The sequence below is a fragment of the Cynocephalus volans genome, chromosome X (assembly GCF_027409185.1).
Source record: "Cynocephalus volans isolate mCynVol1 chromosome X, mCynVol1.pri, whole genome shotgun sequence".
In the NCBI taxonomy this organism is placed as follows: Eukaryota; Metazoa; Chordata; class Mammalia; order Dermoptera; family Cynocephalidae; genus Cynocephalus; species Cynocephalus volans.
Window position 1 is genome coordinate 180,662,857 of NC_084478.1, and position 18,946 is coordinate 180,681,802.

The 18,946-nt window shown below is 50.2% G+C and overlaps 1 protein-coding gene across 1 annotated transcript; it reads right to left on the bottom strand.

Annotated features, from left to right (window-relative positions):
• Positions 1-12,075: 12,075 nt before the first annotated feature.
• Positions 12,076-16,039, bottom strand: LOC134368680 (inward rectifier potassium channel 4-like). Its single transcript, XM_063085094.1, has 2 exons — positions 15,161-16,039; positions 12,076-12,381 (listed from the first exon to the last, which is right to left on the bottom strand). The coding sequence occupies exons 1-2, from the start codon at positions 16,037-16,039 to the stop codon at positions 12,076-12,078; spliced, it is 1,185 nt and encodes a 394-aa protein (XP_062941164.1).
• Between the last annotated feature and the right edge of the window lie 2,907 nt (positions 16,040-18,946).

Sequence of the window (18,946 nt, forward strand, 5' to 3'; positions counted from 1 at the left end):
GCTCCTTCTACTCATGGCTGAAAGTAGCAGGTGGCTGCTGGGTGCAACCAGATCACATGTCAAGAGGAATCGAGAGAGAGAGAGAGAGAGAGAGAGAGAGAGAGAGCGAGGAGGTACCAGGGTCTTTTTAAGCAACGAGCTCTCATGGGAACTAATAGAGTGAGAACTCACTCATTAATCCCCCCTGCCCCAGGGAGAGCATTAATCCATTCATGACAGATCCACCCCATGACTCAAACAGCTCCCAACACTGCCACATTGGGGTCTGATTTCCATGTGAGTTTTGGTGGGGGCAAGACATCCAAACTATCATTCTGCCCCTGGCCCCCCAAAACTCATGTCACTGTCACATACAAAATACAATTATTCCATCCCAGCAGTCCCAACAGTCTTAGCTTGTTCCAGCACCAACTTCAAAGTCCAAAGTCTCATCTGAGACCAAAGGCAAAACTTCCAGGCATGAACCTGTAAAAATCAAAACCACATTTATCTAATTCCAAGATACAATAGTGCAACAGACACTGGCTACACATTCCCATTTCAGAAGGGAGGAGGAGGCCAGAAGAAAAGAGAAACAGGCCCCAAACAAGCCCAAAGCACATCAGGATAAACATTAAGTCTTAAAGCTCCAAAATAATCTTCTTTGACTCCAAGTCCTGCATCTTGGGCACAATGGAGCATCTGGGCCCCCAAAGCATTGGGCAGCCACACTCCCAGTGCTGTGAAAGGCATAGCCCATTGAGCTGCACTGGTGCCTGCAGCTTTTCCAGCTGGGCGTTCCTTGTTGCCAGTGGCCCTACAGCTCTGCGGTCCTGGAGGCAGTCCTGCTGTGTTGGCTCTCCTAGACATTTCTCTGTTGGGGGGACTCTGTGGGAGCTCTGATCCCACTTTCCTCATTGGCATTGCTCTAGTAGATGGCTTCTGCAGTGGCTCCACATTTGTGGCAGGTATCTGCCTGGGCCCCCAGGCTTTTCTGTACATCCTCTGAAATTGGGGTGGAGGCTGCCATACCTCCACAGCTCTCATGTTCTGCCAGCCTGAACACTTAACATGATGTGGATGCCACCAAGTGTAGTAGTCAGGGATCTCCAGAGAGACAGAATCAATAGAATACATTATAGTTATATGAGAGGGATTTATTAGGAGAATTAGCTCACGTGGCTATGAAGAAAAGTCCCACGATAGGCTGTCTATAAGCTACATTCCAGTAGCGTGGCTCACTCCAAGTCCAAAGGCCTCAAAACCAGGGAAGCTGATGGTATTCTTGGTGTAAGTCCTGGATCCCTAAAGCTGAAGAGTCTCAAGCTCTGATGTCCACAGACAGGAGAGAAGAGTTTATCCCAGCTCCAGCAGATCAAGAGAGCTTCACCTCTTTCTTCTGTCTTTTGTTCTCTCTGGGTCCCCAGCAGATTGGATGGTTCCCACCCACACTGAGGGTGGGTCTTTCCCACCCGGTCCACTCAGACTCTCGTACTAATCTCTGCTGGAAACACCCTCATGGACGCACCTGAAAAGATAGTTTTACCAGGTTTCTCAGCATTCCTTCATCTAACCAAGTTGGCACCTAGAATTAACCTTCACAAAAAGGTTTCCAGGTTCTGTTCTCCAGAGGTGTTACACAAACCACACTTGGGGCTGCTTGAGGCAGGGATGCTCCAGCTGGAGCAGCTGGGTTGCAGGGAGTGGGTTCCTGAGGGAAGTGGTGCCCCAGGTCTGTTCTCTGGGACACCTTGGGCCTCCTATGCCTAAGGGTCTGTGGTGGGAGAGGTGCCTTTCCAGATTTCTGAAATGTCATCTTGGCTTTTCTCCCATTGTCTTGCCTGTTAGCACCTGGCTGCCTCACCGCCAAGCTAATGTCCTTAGCAACCAGTCTATCTGCTTCACCCTTGCGTTTTTCTCCTGCTCTCTGCTTCTCTACCACATGGCCAGGCTACAAATTTTCTAAATCTTTATGCTCTGCTTCTCTTTTAAATTCTGGCTTTACATCTTGCCTTTTCTGCCATAACTGCTGAGTTATGGTTATTGCAAGTACCCTGCAGCTTCCAGAATGCACTGCTGCTTAGAAATTTTTTCCGCCAAACATTCTGGTTCACAGCTCTTAAGTCCCACCTTCCACAAAGTCCTAGGGCATGAACACAATGCAGCCAAGTTCCTTACTACGGTGTAGCAAAGGTGGTATTTTGTCTCTCAATAAGTTCCTCTTTTCTACCTGAGACCTCATCATCAGCATGACTTTTACTGTCCACATTTCCATCACCATTCTGGTCACAACCATTTAAACAATCTCCAAAATGTTCCAAACTTTCCCTCATCTTCTTGTCTTCTTTTAGGTCCTTCAATCTCCTCCAACCTTTGCCCATTGCCCAGTTCCAAAGGCGCTTCCACATTTTTAGCTATATGTATAGCAACACCCCACTCCTTGGTACCAATTTTCTGCATTAGTCCATTTTTGTGTTGCTATAACAGAACACCTGCGACTGGGTAATTTATAAAGAACAGAAGCTTATTTGGTTTACAGTTCTTGGACAGCTGCATGGCCTGATGTCCACTGGTCCTGACTATAGTGGCACAGGCAGGCCATTGAGAGTTTTATCTTTCCTGTGGCTAAGAGCAACCCAAGGCTCTGAGAAGAGGGTTTGGCCCAGATCATGCTGCTAGTAATCACCAGGTGTTTTGGCCTCAGGGCATCTTCCTGGGATTAGGCCAGCAGGTTGTGGATAAGAGGGAGGCTGAGTGGGCCTGGAGGGTTGAAAGGAGCAAGGCACAGGTACCAGGCCTGTGAGATATTGTCTTAGCTAACTTGGGCTGCTCTAGCAAAGTACCACAGACTGGGTGGCTTATAAACAACAGACGTTTATTGCTCACAGTTCTGGAGGCTAGATGTTTAAGATCAAGGTGCCAGAAGATTTGGTGTCTGATAAGGGCACACTTCCTGGTTCACAGATGGTGCCTTCTCACTGTGTCCTCACATGGTGGAAGGGATGAGGGAGCTTTCTGGGTTCTCTTTTATAAGGGCATTAATCTCATTCATGAGGGCTCCACCCTCATGACCTCATTTCCTCCCAAACGCACCACCTCCTAACACCATCATCTTGGGGGTTAGAATTTCAACATAGGAATTTATGTGTGGGAGGGGACACAAATATTCAGTATATAGTAGAGGAGAACTGAAAAATTTGTTCAGAGGGAACTAGAGATGGAATTGTCTATTCCATGGTTTTATTGAAAGTGGGTCCCATTTAGGTCAAGTCTCAAAATTAGCAGCCAGTCCCCTAGGCTGGCTAAAATCAAAAGTGGAAAGTAGCAAGTGTTGACAAAGATATGGAGGAAATGGAATCTTGGTACATTGCTGGTGGGAATGTAAAACGGTGCATTTGCTGCAGGAAATAGTTTGGTGGTTCCTCAAAAAGTTAAATGTAGAACAACTCTACTCCCAGATGTAGACCCAAAAGAAAAGAAAGCAAGGACTCAGAGAAACACTTGCACATGCATGTTCATAGCAGCTCCGTTCGCAATAGCTAACAGGTGGAACAAACTGCATATCCATTGACGAACGAATGAATAAACAAAATATGATATAACCGTATAGCATAATATTATTCACCAATAAAAAGGAATGAAGTTCTGACACATTGTGTCACATGGATGAACCTCAAACATATTATGCTGAGTGAAAGAAGCCAGACACAAAAGACCACATACTGTATGATCCCATCTATATAAAATGTCCAGAATTGGCAAATTCACAGAGATGGAAAGTAGCTGGAAGCAGCAGCAGTTGCCAGGGGTTGGGGGTGGGTGGATGGGGAGTGACTGTTTAATGGTATGGGGTCTCCTTTTGGGGGGATGAAAAGGCATTGGAACTAGGTAGAGGTGGTTGCATGACATTGCAAATGTACTAAGTGCCACTGAATTGTTCACAGTCAAATAGGTAATTTTATGTTACATGCATTTCACCTTAATTGAAAAAAAAAAACAAAAAACAACAATCCACAACCTCAGTAGCAACATAAGGACACTCTCTGAGGAAGGGTTTTGCTGTGTGTGTACTTCCCTGACCTTTCCAGGGCATGGAAGCAGTCTGGTGGTCTCCCTGGGGACTTTTTTGCCCCCCTATGCTGTTGCTGCCGGCTTTTTTCCTCTCTAGCACCATCCTGCTGTACCACATCATGGCCTGGGGCCTGGCCACCCTACTCTGCCTGGAGGGAGCTGTCATGTTTTACTACCCTTCTGTGTCCAGGTAAGCCAGCACACCTGGTAGCCCAGTTGTTCCAACCCCACACCAATTCTGTGTTCTGCAGGAAATGGACATGCCCTGACCCACAGGGGTTGCCTTGCAAGTCACCCCATTGTCTTGTGCCATGTGAGGCCACTCACAATCACGACCTGGAGGGCTCACTGCAGGGCCTTGCACCCATGACTTCCTTCCCTGCCTCTGCTTTTCTTATTTGCCTGATCACAGCAGTTATGCAAAGCTTTTGGTATATCCACTCTGTATTGGTGAAGCTTCCTCATGCCCACACTTTAATTTTTATTCTTCAAGCTTCCTCTGGAGGAGCAGGTGCGTTTAACATTTTAAGCAGGAGTTCGAGATGAGAAGCAAATGGGAGCTCTGGGAGGAATAATTCGGTGCCTCTGCTTCCTGCGCTTTCCCCCTTTTCTTCCATCCTGCACTCTTGGCTACCCTGAACACAGATGCAGGAAGATGTGGCCACTGAAACTGTTTCAGGCATTTCATCAAGTTTAAAATCCCATCGATGCAACCATTTACAAGGCCTCAAGGCACCTGCAAGGACATATACTCTAACTTCCTATGGAAAACTGGAAAACAGGTGAGCAGTACCTGTTATTTTAGGGCTGTATGGACTGGGATCAGCACAGCACAGCCCTCAGGATAAATTTGGCCCTTTGCCTGATTTTGTAAATAAAGTTTTATTGGAATACAGCCCATTTTTTTATGTACTGTCTATGGCTGCTTTTGCACTACAACATCAGAGGAGAGTCGTTGTGACAGAGACTGTGGTATGACCCACAAAGCAGAGAATATTTACTATCTGTCCCTTTACAGAAAAAAAATTGCTGGCCCACGGTGTAGATCATTTCTCCCCCTTCTTTTTCAATTTCTTTCAGCTACTCAGTTAGAGGTCTCCAAACTGGTTTTGCCTTATCAACCGTGAATACTCACAGGAGCTCAGTGTAGATCCATTCGTGCGCTCTCTTTCCTGGAGAACTTGAACAGGACAGATACAGTGTCAACAGCTGCTATAAGAGAAGCAACTTAATTGGAAAGGGAGTTTCTGTCGCCTGCCCTCACCTGTGGGACCCTGGAGACCCCTGGCAAAGTGGAATCTGAGACTAAGGGCGTGCTTGCTGGGGGGCTCACAGGGTGCCCCAAGGTGCTGTCAGGTCTTCAGGAAGCATCTTAATCCTTAATCAGCTCTTAGACCTCATATCTCCCAAACTAGAGCCTTCGGTGTCTTTCAAGCTCGCAGGCTCACTCTCATTTGCATGTACTTTCTGTCCTGGCAGTGGAGTCACTTCTCTTGCTCCTTGTCTCCCTTTCTCCCCTTGAGCCTTTCCAGACTGCATTGTAGCCTTCATAGCTGAAGATGAAAGTGCTTATTAAAAAGGAGGTGGCAGCATGGAAATCCTTCCTATGGCAAGATGGGTATTGCATTTTTCTTGCCTGATTTGTCATATATTCTGCCATTTTTTACCTTTTGGTTTGAAGGCTCCATGAATATTAAAAGTGCTCTTGTTTTTATCATTTCACCTTCTGTGGCCACAGGGGCTGGCTGTCATCTGCTTTTCTGCCTGCCCCTTTGGTTGGGACTGCTCCATCTTCTCTCCCCTTTGCCTTGGTTCTCTCTGCCTCTGCACCATTTTTCTTCTCTCCTACATTGTGCATTTCTTAGCTGATAGTTCCTACTTGGTAACATCCACTGTGTGGCTCCCCACACATCCTACTGTGACCGGCAATGCCTATGACTCATCAGTATAAAACCTTGTCCTTTTCCCTGAAAAGAATCACAGAAACAATTGATATCCATAATCATGAGAACAAATTTCCTTTGAAATATGAAGCTCAGGTATTTTGAGTGGCTCAGGCAGAGGGACGAGATGTCATTCATGCTACTGGCTAATGTGTAGCATGTAGTAAGTGCTCAAAAACTAACTCATTGAGTGCCTTTGTTTCTACTTGAATTTTGTGATTTTTTCCTTGAAGGGACCCCATGTAGGGAATCCTCTACCCCAGAGTGTCTTTTCCTTAAATGCCTTACAGGTGCTCCCATTTACAAGACAGAAACATGATTGATTTCTTTATTCTCCTGCAACTTATTGCTTGTTCTCAGACATGAGGAATGAGTCAGATTTCCTTTTGGCAGGGTCAGAAGTAGATTTATGCATTTCCCTTTTCGCCCTCACCCTTTTGGCTTCCAGATGAGTCTGCATGTTTTAGCCAAAGCTTTGCATTCAAGAAGAATGACTCAGTTTTCTTCCCTCAGGTGTGAAAGTGGTCTGGACCACACCATCCCCCAATATGTCACCACGTACTTGCCACTGCTCCTCATCCTTGTGGCCAACTCCATCCTGTTCCAAAAGACAGTGATGGCAGGTAAATAATAGGGAAGTTCTCCGGGTACATGGACACCGGGTAGGACCCCATGTCTGGGGCTCAGATAATGGCATGTCATCCTTCTGGAATTATCCAGGACAGTTGACCCCATTCATCATCCTCCAGAGGCATAAGCAGAATACAGTTGGATAAAGTAAACAGGTTTAAGAAATGAAAATGAGCAAGCTTGTTTAGTCATGGACCACACATGTTCTCTGTCAACGTTTGTTAGCTCAAGGCCATGACAAGTTGGCCTTTCATTTCTGTGCTGGGCTCATCCTGGGTCTGCCCTTGGCATGCCTTAGAGGCTCCCAGGAATGGCCTTAGGAAACTGTGGAGTGAGGTAGGAGCAGAAGGGGAGAGAAGGGGTGGGGGGAAGGGATGCAGCAAAGACTAAGGAGTCTGGAGCCTGGCCACTCCCATGGTGCTCTTGGCTTGTGTCTTTTCTCAGATGGGCAGGAAACAGGAAATGAGACAGATGCAATGGGAAGAACTGGATAAGAGGAGTATCGTGAGTCAGCAGAATGTTAGGGAAAGACCACTGGGCTGGGACTGGGGATTTCCATTCCAGCCCCTACCACCTCTTCAAGGAAGGGTGACCTGGAGCAACTGTCCAGCTTCCTCGGGCTGCTGTGGATCCCTCAAGGGCAGAATGGGCATAAAGAAGTTTGCCTTAACAGAAAGGTTGTTTAAGGATCAGCTGTTGATTTTAGAATTTTAAAACATTGTTTAAAGTACTCTACCACTAGGAGCAGGGAATTATTGCAGCTCTTTGGACCAGTCTTTTTATATCTACATTTAAATATGGTGTATTAAACACAGGATTTCTTTTACAAAATTAAGTAAAAAATAGTGATTTAAGTATATCAAACAATGAAAATGACTCATAGAAAAAAGGACTGAAAAGAAATACAGTAAAACTTTAACAGTGGTTGTCTTTGGGTGGAGGGACCATGGGTCATTAATTCTTCTGTAAACTTTTATACTTTCTAAGTCGTCTATAAGGAGAAACTTAAAATCGTTAAGTATTTTAAAATAACAGGTGTGTATTATTTTTATAATAGAGAAAATAAACCTTTAAAAATATAGTCCCTGAACTAGTAAAATCCAAATAAAACTGGAAGTTTAGTTCATAACACTGTTAATTTCTTATTTGTCACAAACGTCCTGTGGTTGTGTAAATTGTTAACACTGGGGAAAGCTGGACAAAGAGTATAGGTATACAGAAGCTTTCTGAGCTATCTTTGCAATATTTAAGTCTATCTAGCATTGCTTCAAGGTAAAAATTTTAAAAATATATATTCCTTAGAGTCTAGGAGGACTCCAACTTGGAAGTTGTGAGGCATGGAGGTCAGTAGCTTGCTTTGCCTCATGCTCTCTGGTTTTGATTATGGGCTCACATCTGCTCTGATTCTGCTCTCTGTACTCATTAAACAGAAATTATGAACACTGTGTGTGGTTCCCTTCTGTTCCTCCCAGTGGCCTCTTTACTAAAAGGACGACAAGGCATTTACATGGAGAACGAACGATGGATGGGAGCTGTGATCAAGATCCGATTTTCAAAATAATGCTGGATTTAATTATTTGGTAACCTTTCTTCTTCTTCTTCTTCTTCTTTTTTATTGCTTGTGGTAAGGGATATGCAAATGGTTTGCCCTTTTGCTTTTCCAAGTGTGACCTGGAAGTTCCAAAGAGAAGCCCATGTTAGGTGGAGTGTCTTGGGCTTGGGTTCTGGGAAATCAGCTTTCCCCTCACAGCAATCTTTTCTCACTTCATCTCTCCCTGAAAGTAACACCCACTAGCCCCATGAATTGTAGCTGCTAGGAGAGTGCAGAAGAAAACATACCCCAGGACCTTGGACTCTGCTGAGCTGGCCAGATTATATTTAACACCTTGAAGTGGAGTCACGCCCAGGTGTCAGGTTTTCTGTGGCTCATGCTCAGTGTCTACTGGTTGAGGGTTCCAGTTCTAGGCCTTCAGTATTTTCAAGGGATCCAAGAAAGGCAGATGAGGGAACAACCATGATATCCAGCCCTAAACCTCGAAGCGTAATCCTAACACTAAGCCCTGCAATACTGGCCTCCCTGTCCCTGCAGTTCCCATCAATAGAACCCACCCCCTGGGGTCTTGGGGTGGGGCTCGTGGCCACACAGCTCTGGAGCTGGAACCATTTCTCAAAATTCCTGTATCTTACTTTCCAACATGGAATCAAAACCCTGTCTACATTGTCTATTTCCTTTCAGTAGACGAGAGTGGAAGCCAGACTGAGAAGGGGCCTGCACATGGATCACAGGTATCCCTGAACCCTATGATGACCATATTAGAATTTCAAATCAACTTGCCAGAATGAAAGAGAAGCATCCCCAGAGCGCCTGAAGTGCAGCCAGGGATGGCAGTCACTGGACCATGCCGGGTGTTGGGACTGAGGTGTCTGGGCACCCACATTCCCCTAGGTGGATCTTGTCACCTCAATCTACCCATTGTCCAGTCTGACCCTCAGCAACTTACCCATGGTGCCCGGAGGTGGGCAGGAACCATCACACATCTCAGAATTCACCCCAGTGTCCCCCAGCTGATGACCTACAGAGAGCTGACACTGAGCACATCTGCCTGACCATGTCCAAAACTCCATGTGTGTCAACTCACATAAACTCAGAAGCAGCCAGTGACATCGATACTATTGTGATAGATGGAACAGAACAAGAGAGCAGAGTTTGATTGTGCATATAATGAGAGATATACAGTGACAGATATAAGGTGAGATATTTATATAGTGAGGAATTTATATAGTGAGGGATATATAGTGAGAGATATATATAGTGAGAGAAATATATAGTGACATAGTTATAGTGAGATATTCATATGGTGAGCAATACATATGGTGAGATATATGTGCTGAGATATTTATATAGTAAGATATTCATATGAGAGAATCATACAGTGAGAGATACATAGTGATATATATATATATATATTTGTACATAAGCACACTTATATAATAATCTCCATTTCTTGGCAAATTACGCAAGAACTCAGCCGATCTGTGGCAAAATTTACTCACAAACCCTGGTGTATTAGCCCATGTTTGTGTTGCTATAACAGAAATACCTGAGACTGGGTAATTTATAAAGAACAGAGGTATATTTGGCTCAGGATTCTGGTACAGCTGCATCTGGCGCGGGCCTCAGGCTGCTTCTACTCATGGCGGAAAGTGGCAGGCAGCCGGTGGGTAAAAGCAGGTCACATGGTGAGAAGCAAGAGAGAGAGAGACAGACAGACAGACAGACAGACTCTCTCTCTCTTCTTTTAAAGCCCTTAGAACCACGCCCCTGACCACCATTTTTAATCCATTCACTGCTGCACTGTCGGTCGTACAATCCAATCACCTCTTCAAGGCTCCTCCTTTCAATTACCGTAATAGGATTTCCCACCCTCTTAACAGTCACAGTGGGGGCCAAGTTTCTAAGACATAAAACTTGGGGGACACAATTCAAGCTGCAATGAGTCTTGGGGGGGCATGATTCAATCCGCTCCACCTGGCGTCTTGGCTCAAGCTCTGCTCAGGTAGCCCCTGTCCGGTGATGGCAGATCCCCTGGACTGCTGACACCCTGCACGCTTGGCTTCCCACCTGCTGACAGGCTCCGTCTGGCTCGCGGAGAGGGTGAAGGATGCAGTCAGAAGGGGGACACTCGGGAACCAGCTAAAGTAGGGGCAAACTTCCTGTCTGCCAGCTGCCCACTTCCTACACCTGCACCCCAGCTGTCACTCTGCAGGACCTATACCTGCACCCTAGCTGTCACCCTGCGGCACTTACACCTGCTCCTCAGCTCTCACTCTGCAGGACCTATACCTGCACCCCAGCTGTCACTCTGCGGCACCTACACCTGCTCCTCAGCTGTCACTCTGCAGGACCTACACCTGCACTCCATCCTCAGGCTGTCATTTGAGCAGAATGGTGGCGGATGGGACCGAGTGGAGCCGAGCGGTGGCGGGTGGGCCGGATGGAGCCGAGTGGAGCCGAGAGGTGGCGGGTGGTCCGGGGCGCGCGGCGGTGCCCGGGCGCTGGGAGGCTCACGGCGGCCGTCGCGCAGCCTCTGGCAGAGCCTGGTCCTGGGCGGCGTCCCGGTTGTCCCTGTCGCTCCTCGGCTCCCTCCCCATCCTCATTCCCGCCCCGGACCTCGCCTGGCGCACGTCCCCAGGGCTCACGCTGCGGTGCAGCTGCGGGCCCGTTGTGCCGGTCTCCAGGCTTCTCCGCCCCACAGCTGTGTGGACCCGGCCCGCAGGGTCCAGAGACGGGCCACACGCACCGCGACCCGGGGTCCGCCGCTCCACCCGTGGGTCAGGAGGGCTCTCGCGGACACCTGCTCTCTGCTGTGTGGCCACCCGAGTGTGGATGGACACGACGCCCTCTCAGCCGCGCTCCCTCTGGGACCATTAGTCCTACTCGCTGCTGCAGCCCGGGGGTCCCCTGGGCCTGGACAGACCCGGGATGATCCCTCGCCAGGACGCCTTTCTGCTGCCTGCGCCATCCTGGGCTGGGGACTGACCTCCCTGGACATGCCACTGACCCCTGCGAGTGCCCAGCCCCGGCGCCTCGCAAGCTGCATGGCTTAAGGTTGGGGCCCAACCCAGGTGGGGCCCATCTAAGCCCATCTCCCAGTGCACCCGTCAGTATCTCTCTCTAAGGAATAATCTTTATTGTGGTGAAACATTTGTAACATAGAACTGACCATCGTGACCATCTAAGTGTCCAGGTCAGGGGTATTGAGCACGTTCACACTGCTGTGCAAACATCACTGTCCCTCTCCAGAACTCTCTCATCTCCCAGACTGAGACTCTGCACCCACTAAACACCAACTCCCGCAGTGCTGGGCTGGCGGCAGCCAGTGGAAATCTGCCCCGTGGGAATCTGACCACCCTGGATCCCAGTCTCTCCGCAGCTGGACTTGGGGTGAGGCTGTCGCACGGAAAAGGAACCAGAACGCCCAACTGAGAATTTTAAAAGTGGGTCTTTACCGGCAAATGTCTCTCCAGATATTCTGGTAAGAGAACAGCCCTGAGTTTAAATTGAAGGGGTCTTTTAAAGGCAAGAAAATCATATAGTCACACACTTAAAGTTATCATATAGTCACACACGTTTCCTCCTAGTGTGAGGAGGGAGGGGGTTTTGCGAGGCCTCCTGCAAGCTGGTTACAGAAGCCAAGACAAGCCAGTTAATCACTTAGGGACAGCAAAAACTTCCACAGGGCGGTTTCCTCCTTAGGTTGTCTAGATACATCCAGATACAGCTCTTGGTTTTATTAGTCAGGGACAGCATAGGCGGGAAACAGCAAAGGCAGGCAGAATTTAAAATTTTTGTAAGAACAGGACAATTTTTAACCTTCAATTTTCACCATAGGTGTTGGGGGGTGTTTCAAACAAGGACACTTTTCAAACAGTAAAAATGGCATTAGCTCAATCAATCTACCTCGTCAAAGACTGTGAGGTGTGGCACACGCTCTGTGATGGGAGAAGAGCCAGGTCTTCCTCCGAGGGCACAGGGGGAACAGGAGACAAAGGCCAGTGCATCCAGTCCACACCCAGCTAGCTCTGCGGCCAGCTCTGTCTCTCGCTCCTGGGCTGGGTCCTTCATTCCGTCCACAACATATCCCATACTCCTCCGCCTCGTGCCCATTTGCTTAAGATGGTTGAAACTGGCTTTACCTCCACACTCACGCTCCTGCACACTGAGGGTGCACTGAGGAATCCCATTTTTCCAGGGAGTCTAAGGAAGCGCAGCACAGCGCCCCAGAGAGTGGGTGCTGCAGAGAGAGGCCTCGTTTCTGTCGGGTCCTGACCACGTGAGCCAAGTCACTAAACCTCTCTTGAAACAGAGTAAGGCTAAGCCTGTGAACCAAACTGACTCCATTTTCCCTGCAGAAGACACTTTGTTACTTTTCCGCTCCTCAGTCATGAGACCCCTCAGGGCAAATGATGACCCCATGGGCTGCCCTGACCTAACAGACTGATATAAGAGAGGAAACAGATTTCCTGAGTTGCAAACCCCCTCCCCAAGGCTTGTTTACTATAATTGTAACAGTTACAGATTAACCTTAAGACCCCTTTAGGAATTCCCACCTGTGCACAAAACATCAAGGTGACTGCTACAATGACCCTCCTGGGGTGACAATGATGAACAGCACTGCCTACTGAGCATGAGCCCATGACGCAACCAGGAAGGACAGAACGGACCACCTCCAGTGACGCTGGCCTGTTCCCCTTAACTCCTTTCCTATAAAAAGATCCTGAGCGGCTCCCCTGGGGGGCGGGGGGCTAGCTTTACTGTTGTTACCCCCCTTATGCATAAGTCTGTCTCCTCTTTTAATAAACCATTGCTCGCTTTACTATTTGGGTACATTGTTCATTTCTATGACTTTGGAATCCGAGAGCCTAATTTAATCACTGGCAAAAATTGGAAAGCTTTGGACACCAGAAAAGACTCCAGCTGCAAGAGGCAAGTGGCCACTGGGACTGTTTTGCTCCCATGTCTCCGCTGCTGGTAGATCTCTCCCGGAGTCCCTGGCCTAAATTCTGACAAGGCAATGCTTTATTCTCTTTTCCTTTCTCTGACTTTCCGAGCCCTCTTCTGTTTGCTTGGATTGTATCCACGTCTGTACAGGTGCACCATGGAGGGCTCCTGGCTATGCTTTGTTTTTCTGATTTAAATCTAGTTGGTACTTTTCTTCTTTATGCTGAAAACAAAGGGGAGAACTGCTTTTATCAATTCTTGTTAATGGAGTAGGTTGGCCCCGCCGATTGGGACTAGGCTGAACTGGACCCCACTGCTCCTCTTTTCTCTTTGTTTGTTTGTTTGGTTAGACATTTAGTTGAGTACGTGTAATCTGAATAAACCTTCCAATCCTTGCATCAGCTTTTGGACTTCGAGGTCATTTGTTTAATGCGAGAGGGCAGGGCAAGCCTGGCCGGTTGGTAACACTCTGTGCCTCAGTTTCTTTGTCAGAAGAACAGGGAGAGTATATGTTCCTGCCTGTACGAGTTTGTCAGGGCTGCCATAACAAAATACCAAGAACAGGGCTTCAGCAGCGGAGCTCTATCCTGTCACAGTCCTGGAGGCTGGCAGGCCAAGATCGAGGCGTGGCAGGGACAGTTTCTTGTGAGGCCCTCTTCTCCCTGTGTCCTTGCGTGGTCTTTTCACTGTGCACAAGCATCCCTTCTTTGTGCCCAAATCCCCTCTTCTTATAAGAACAGGACATTGTATTAGGGCCAGCCCTAACAACCTCATTTTATCACCATGAGACCACATATCGTCACATTCTGAGCTCGTGGGGGTTAGGGTTAGGGTTAGGGCTTCAACTTATGAACTGGGGTGGGGGAGCACAATTCAGCCCATAGTGCTACCTCACAGAGCTGTTGCAGGTTTAATGAATGTGTGTGACGTGCTTAGCACCATGTCTGGCACATGGTAAGTACACACTAAAAGTTAGCTATTGGTATTATTATGTATGTCTTTGATTGCTTGTACATCTTTGAAAGGCAGACTGGTAGGGTGCGAATTGTGTTTCCCCCAAAAGTCGTAGTCCCCAGTACCTGTGAATATGACCTTGTTTGGAGATAAGGTCTTCACAGACGATCAGGGTAAGATGATGTCATTATCATGGGCCTATAATCCAATACGACTGGTGTCTTTATGGAAAGAGGAAGTTCGGGTATAGGAAAGACGTGCACGGGGGAAGCCGGCCGTCTACAGGCCAAGGCCGCTGCAGCCGCTGGAAGCTGGGAGAGAAGCGTGGGGCAGGTTCTTCCCCACAGCCTCAGAAGGAGCCAGTACTGTGGACACTCGATCTTGTGCTTGTGCCCCAGAACGGTGAGAGGGGACACCTTGCTGTTCAAGCTTCAGCTGTTCGAGCTGCCCGGCCTGTGGTCCTCTGCTGTGGCCGCCCCGGGAACCTCATGCGTAGACTGCCCTTTTCACTCCTAAACACCCGGTGCCCAGTCTAGCCCTGGCGATGCCGCAGGCGTGCTGTAAGCAGGTTCTGAGTCTGCTGCGAAGTTTCACCGTCTCTCTGGGTTGAAATCACGTGTCTTCATCAAGCGCTCACTGCTGGTTCCCAGAAGTTCCTTCATGATATTTAAGGTGTTGGAGTCATGATGTAATTCTTTCATTTTTTTTGAAAGTATGATTTTTCTGACTTTTTTCCCCTAAGTTCCCCAAAGAGGTCCTCCAAAAAAAAAAAAAAAAAAAAAATTATGTCTCTTTTATTCTGCAGGTGTCTGGGAAATGGGGGAGTGGGAGAGAATCTGTCCCAGGTCTCCTGTCCCTGGAGGTCAGGATTCCCCCTAAGCCTTGCTGAAGTCCTGTTGCAGCTGGGAACAGGTGAAAACCTGCTATTTAGTTTTTGGAGAGTCAGATAAACAGGCCGTTTGCGGCAGCACTGGTGTGGGCTCAGGGGCTGAGGAGAGGGCTGGGATCCAGCTGCTCCCCTGGATAGCTCAAGTAGCAGCTTCTCTGCCCCGCCTCTGTCATCCAAACATGCCGTGGACACCTTGCCCTCGAGGATGACCACGATCTCGAAGTCCTCGGACTCCAGCTCCTCCTTGCCCATGCCGTAGAGGGGGCTGTCCTCGTCGATCTCATGGACGATGATGATGGGCGACACCAGGAAGATGCGGTCCAGGCCAATGTCGTAGCCCACCTTGAGGTCGCGCTGGTCCAGCGGCAGGTACTCGCCCTCCTGGGTAATGTAGGGCTTGATGAGCTGGGCCCGCACTTGGGCCTCCACGATGTGGCTCTTGCGCAGGTTGCCCAAGCGCCACATCAGGCAGAGCTTGCCGTCGCTCACCGAGATGACCGTGTTGTGGCTGAACAGCAGCGTCTGCGCCCGCTTCTTGGGCCGGGCCATCTTGGCCATGATGGTGCCGATCATGAAGGAGTCGATGACACAGCCCACGATGGACTGGACCACCACGGCGATGACCGCCAGCGGGCACTCTTCCGTCACGCAGTGGAAGCCGTAGCCGATGGTCGTCTGTGTCTCCACGGAGAACAGGAAGGCGCCCAGAAAGCCATTCACGTGCATGATGCAGGGCTTGGGGGCCGGGGCTGCCCTGCCGCCGCCGCAGCCTGCCGGGCCCCCCTCCACAGGCACCGCGGGGCCGGGCTCCAGGTCACCGTGGAAGAAGGCGATACACCAGAAGAGGAGGCCGAAAAAGAGCCAGGACACCAGGAAGGCCGCGGAAAAGATCATGAGCATGTAGCGCCAGCGCGTGTCCACGCACGTGGTGAAGATGTCCGCCATGTAGCGCTGCGACTTGTTGCTCAGGTTGGCGAAGTAGACGTTGCATTGGCCGTTCTTCTTGATGAAGCGGTTGCGGCGTTTCCGCTGGGGCACGTGGGCCTGCCCGTTGTGGCTGTGCCCGTGCATGTCCTGCAGCCGGCGTGGTCCCCTGGGAAGAGGCAGGGCCTGGGGGGTGGGGGGAGAAGCGGGACAGGTGAGATGCTGGGGAGCAAGGGGCGGCCCGGGGGTACCCCGGCTCAGGGCATCAAGGCACATGCCCAAGGACACTCAGAGGGGAAGAGCTAGGACCGGAGGCCCAGACTTCCTCTGGCCGCATGTGGAGTGTGAGCTGAGGAGTGTGATCATGGCCTGAGTCAGTGCCCCCGAGGCCGGCCCAGCTCTGAAATCGGGGTCTGCCCGCCCAGGAAGCTAGGGCCATCAGGATCTAGACCCTAGTCCCTGCCCCCCAACACGGTCCCTCCAACTCTCCTTTGCCCACTGTTCCAGAAGTTTCCTGATGCCCATCTTGGCTCTCCCCACCATTTGTCCTGTTTGCCCCGAGCATAGGGAGCTATGGGTGTTCCCGCTCCACTCATCTCCCTGGGTTCAGTCTTGTTGGGTCTCTCAGGAGCTGGGCATCCTCCTGTGCTCTCCAATACGGAAGCCACTGGCCACCTGTGGCTCTTTACATTTCATTAAAATTAAACAAAATTTTAACTTCAGTTTGTCATTTGCACTAGCCACATTGCAAGTGTTCAGTAGCCACAGGTGGCTGATGGCTACCATTCTGGACAGAGGAGATACAGGCGATTTCCATCACTGCAGAAAGTTCTGCCAGACAGCACTGGGACCCTCAGCCCTCCTAAGTCTGACCTCTCTCTTGGACTCTTCCCTCCCAGAGTTGCTTTGAGTCCCAAGCCCCAGATTCCTGTCCTGTCCCCAAACTTGTCAGGAGTAGTGGTGGGTGGAAGATCCACTGTGATGATCAAGATGGAGGAAGGGGGGAGCCCCAAGCTTTCGCTCCTATGTAGGCATCACTATCCCTATGTCACAGGTGGCTCAGAGAGGGAAAGTAACCTGCCCAAGGCCACACAGCTGGTAAGTAAGTGGATCCCAACTCAGGTGCTCTCAGCATTGAAGACTTCATGGTGTGAAAACCAGGATTGGGAGAGCCAGACACCCCTTCTGCCTAGCGGTATCCCTCAGACAATTCAATCCACCTCTCTGAGCCTCAACGTCCAGATGTATAAAATGGGGATCAAAATTTCCTGCCTCATAGGACCTAGGGAGACAGTAGGTGCTCAGTTAAAGCCAGTCGCCCTCCTGCCTTCCTTCCCACTTCCCACTTGCCAGGCTGGTGAGAAGCAGAACTTGCCTCTCAGCGTCCCCAGCTGTTTCAGTGGAGGAGGCACCTCATCCCACCAGGTGGCAGGTGCACCAGTGGGGCCCATGGAGGGCAGACCCTCTTTCCACCTCTCCCTGCCACTGGGGCGCCAGGAGGGAGATGGTGCTGCCCGCCCTGGGCCCCAGCGGCTAGCAGGGCCAGGACCGGGCTTGGGTTCCCACTAACATCTTGGCCCAGAATTATGTAAGGCTGGAAGTTTCTATTTTCTGTTCTATTCTTCTTCCTGATCTAATTGTGCATCTGTGGCAATGTTTATACACTTCCCCAGTTCAGGACAACTCGGTTGCCGCAGCAACTGGTACGCGCCAACGCTATAATTTAGAGATCAACAGCTTCAGAGCCTGCCTCTTCCCAAGAGAAACTCCCTCTTCCCAGCCCAGGAGAGTGAGCCCTGCCCCCACCTCCTCCCCCATGGCCACCCCACCCCAACTTCTGGTTCTGCTTTCTTCCCCCCTGCAAAGGAGCTCCCTGAGTCCTGCAGTCCTGGGTTGAAGTCCCAGACCCACCATGCAACTTGGGCAAGTTTTAACTGCTCTGAACCTCAGTTTCCTCATCTGGAAAATGGGACCAGTGAGACACATCATTCTGAAGAAGTAACAGGTCATGCGGGCATGACCTCTAATGCATTACTGGCCGATCAGAGGTCAAAACTTTACCTGGGAGCCCCGGACCCTCTCTGCCACCTCCCCCCAGAGTCCTAACAACCAGGGCTCCAGGTGGTAGCCCTGAGGGGATGGGGGACCAGGCTCACCTTCTGGTCTATAAATAGTTTTCAGGGAGTTTGTCCTTTGCTAAACGTCTCCCCCTCTGCTCTGTCCCAGTGCCTTAAATGCCTCCATTGGCACCACCAACTGTCAGAGGAGGAGGAAAGTAAGATCACCAAGTTCAAGACCCTCATTTTACATCAGAGGCCAACTTGCTGGGAGTCCTAGTGCGAGGCCTGGTGGGGTTTGGGATAAGGGAAGAGAAGGTGCCAGCTCAGCCACAGCAGGCCCTGGACCACCGTCCGCAGGTCTCCAGGAGAGAGGCAGAAGGGACAAGCATGGCAGCCTGGGCCTCTGCCAGATGAGGGTCCTGCCCAAGGCTGAATGTAAGCCAAGGGTGCTGGGGGACCCCCTGGTTCTCTGCCCGGTGGGACTGGCTCCTGACCTGGTGGTTCACCTAGTGCTGCAGAAGGGGCTCTTCATAAGATCCCACCATCTAGGAGGGGCCCTGGTGGTGAGGGGGTGAGGGAGCTGGTACCCCCACGGCTAGAGGCTGTGGGCCTCCCCTCCCCAGCACTGCCCACTACTCCCCCTCAGTGACTGAGTGAATAGCCTCAGCCAGTGCCACAGCCCAGGGTCAGCCCCGAGGTTCTGCCCATCCCACCGCTGACACTTCAACCATCTCTTCAGCACTCACTCCCAGCCCCTGCCCTTCTATTGCCCCAGACCCCACCATCCCATATCCCTCGCTGCTGCACCTCCTGGCAGGCCAGGGCAGGTTTCCTATGTCCCTGATGTACACTGGGCCCTGGGGTGACTGCCTCAGGCTGCTGGCGTGTCCTGGTGCTTGGCAATGTCTGCTCCTGGTCCGTGAGGAGAGCTGCCTCCCAGGTACTCCCCAGGTCCGCAGCCCTTTGCCATGGAGGCACCTGCGTGCAACCGTGA

Coding starts and splice junctions, on each gene's coding strand:
- LOC134368680 (XM_063085094.1), bottom strand. CDS start 16,039: ATGCACGGGCACAGCCACAACGGGCAGGCCCACGTGCCCCAGCGGAAA. Junction 12,382..15,160: donor TGGTCATCCTCGAGGGCAAG/GTGTCCACGGCA, acceptor GCGCTTCCTTAG/ACTCCCTGGAAAAATGGGAT.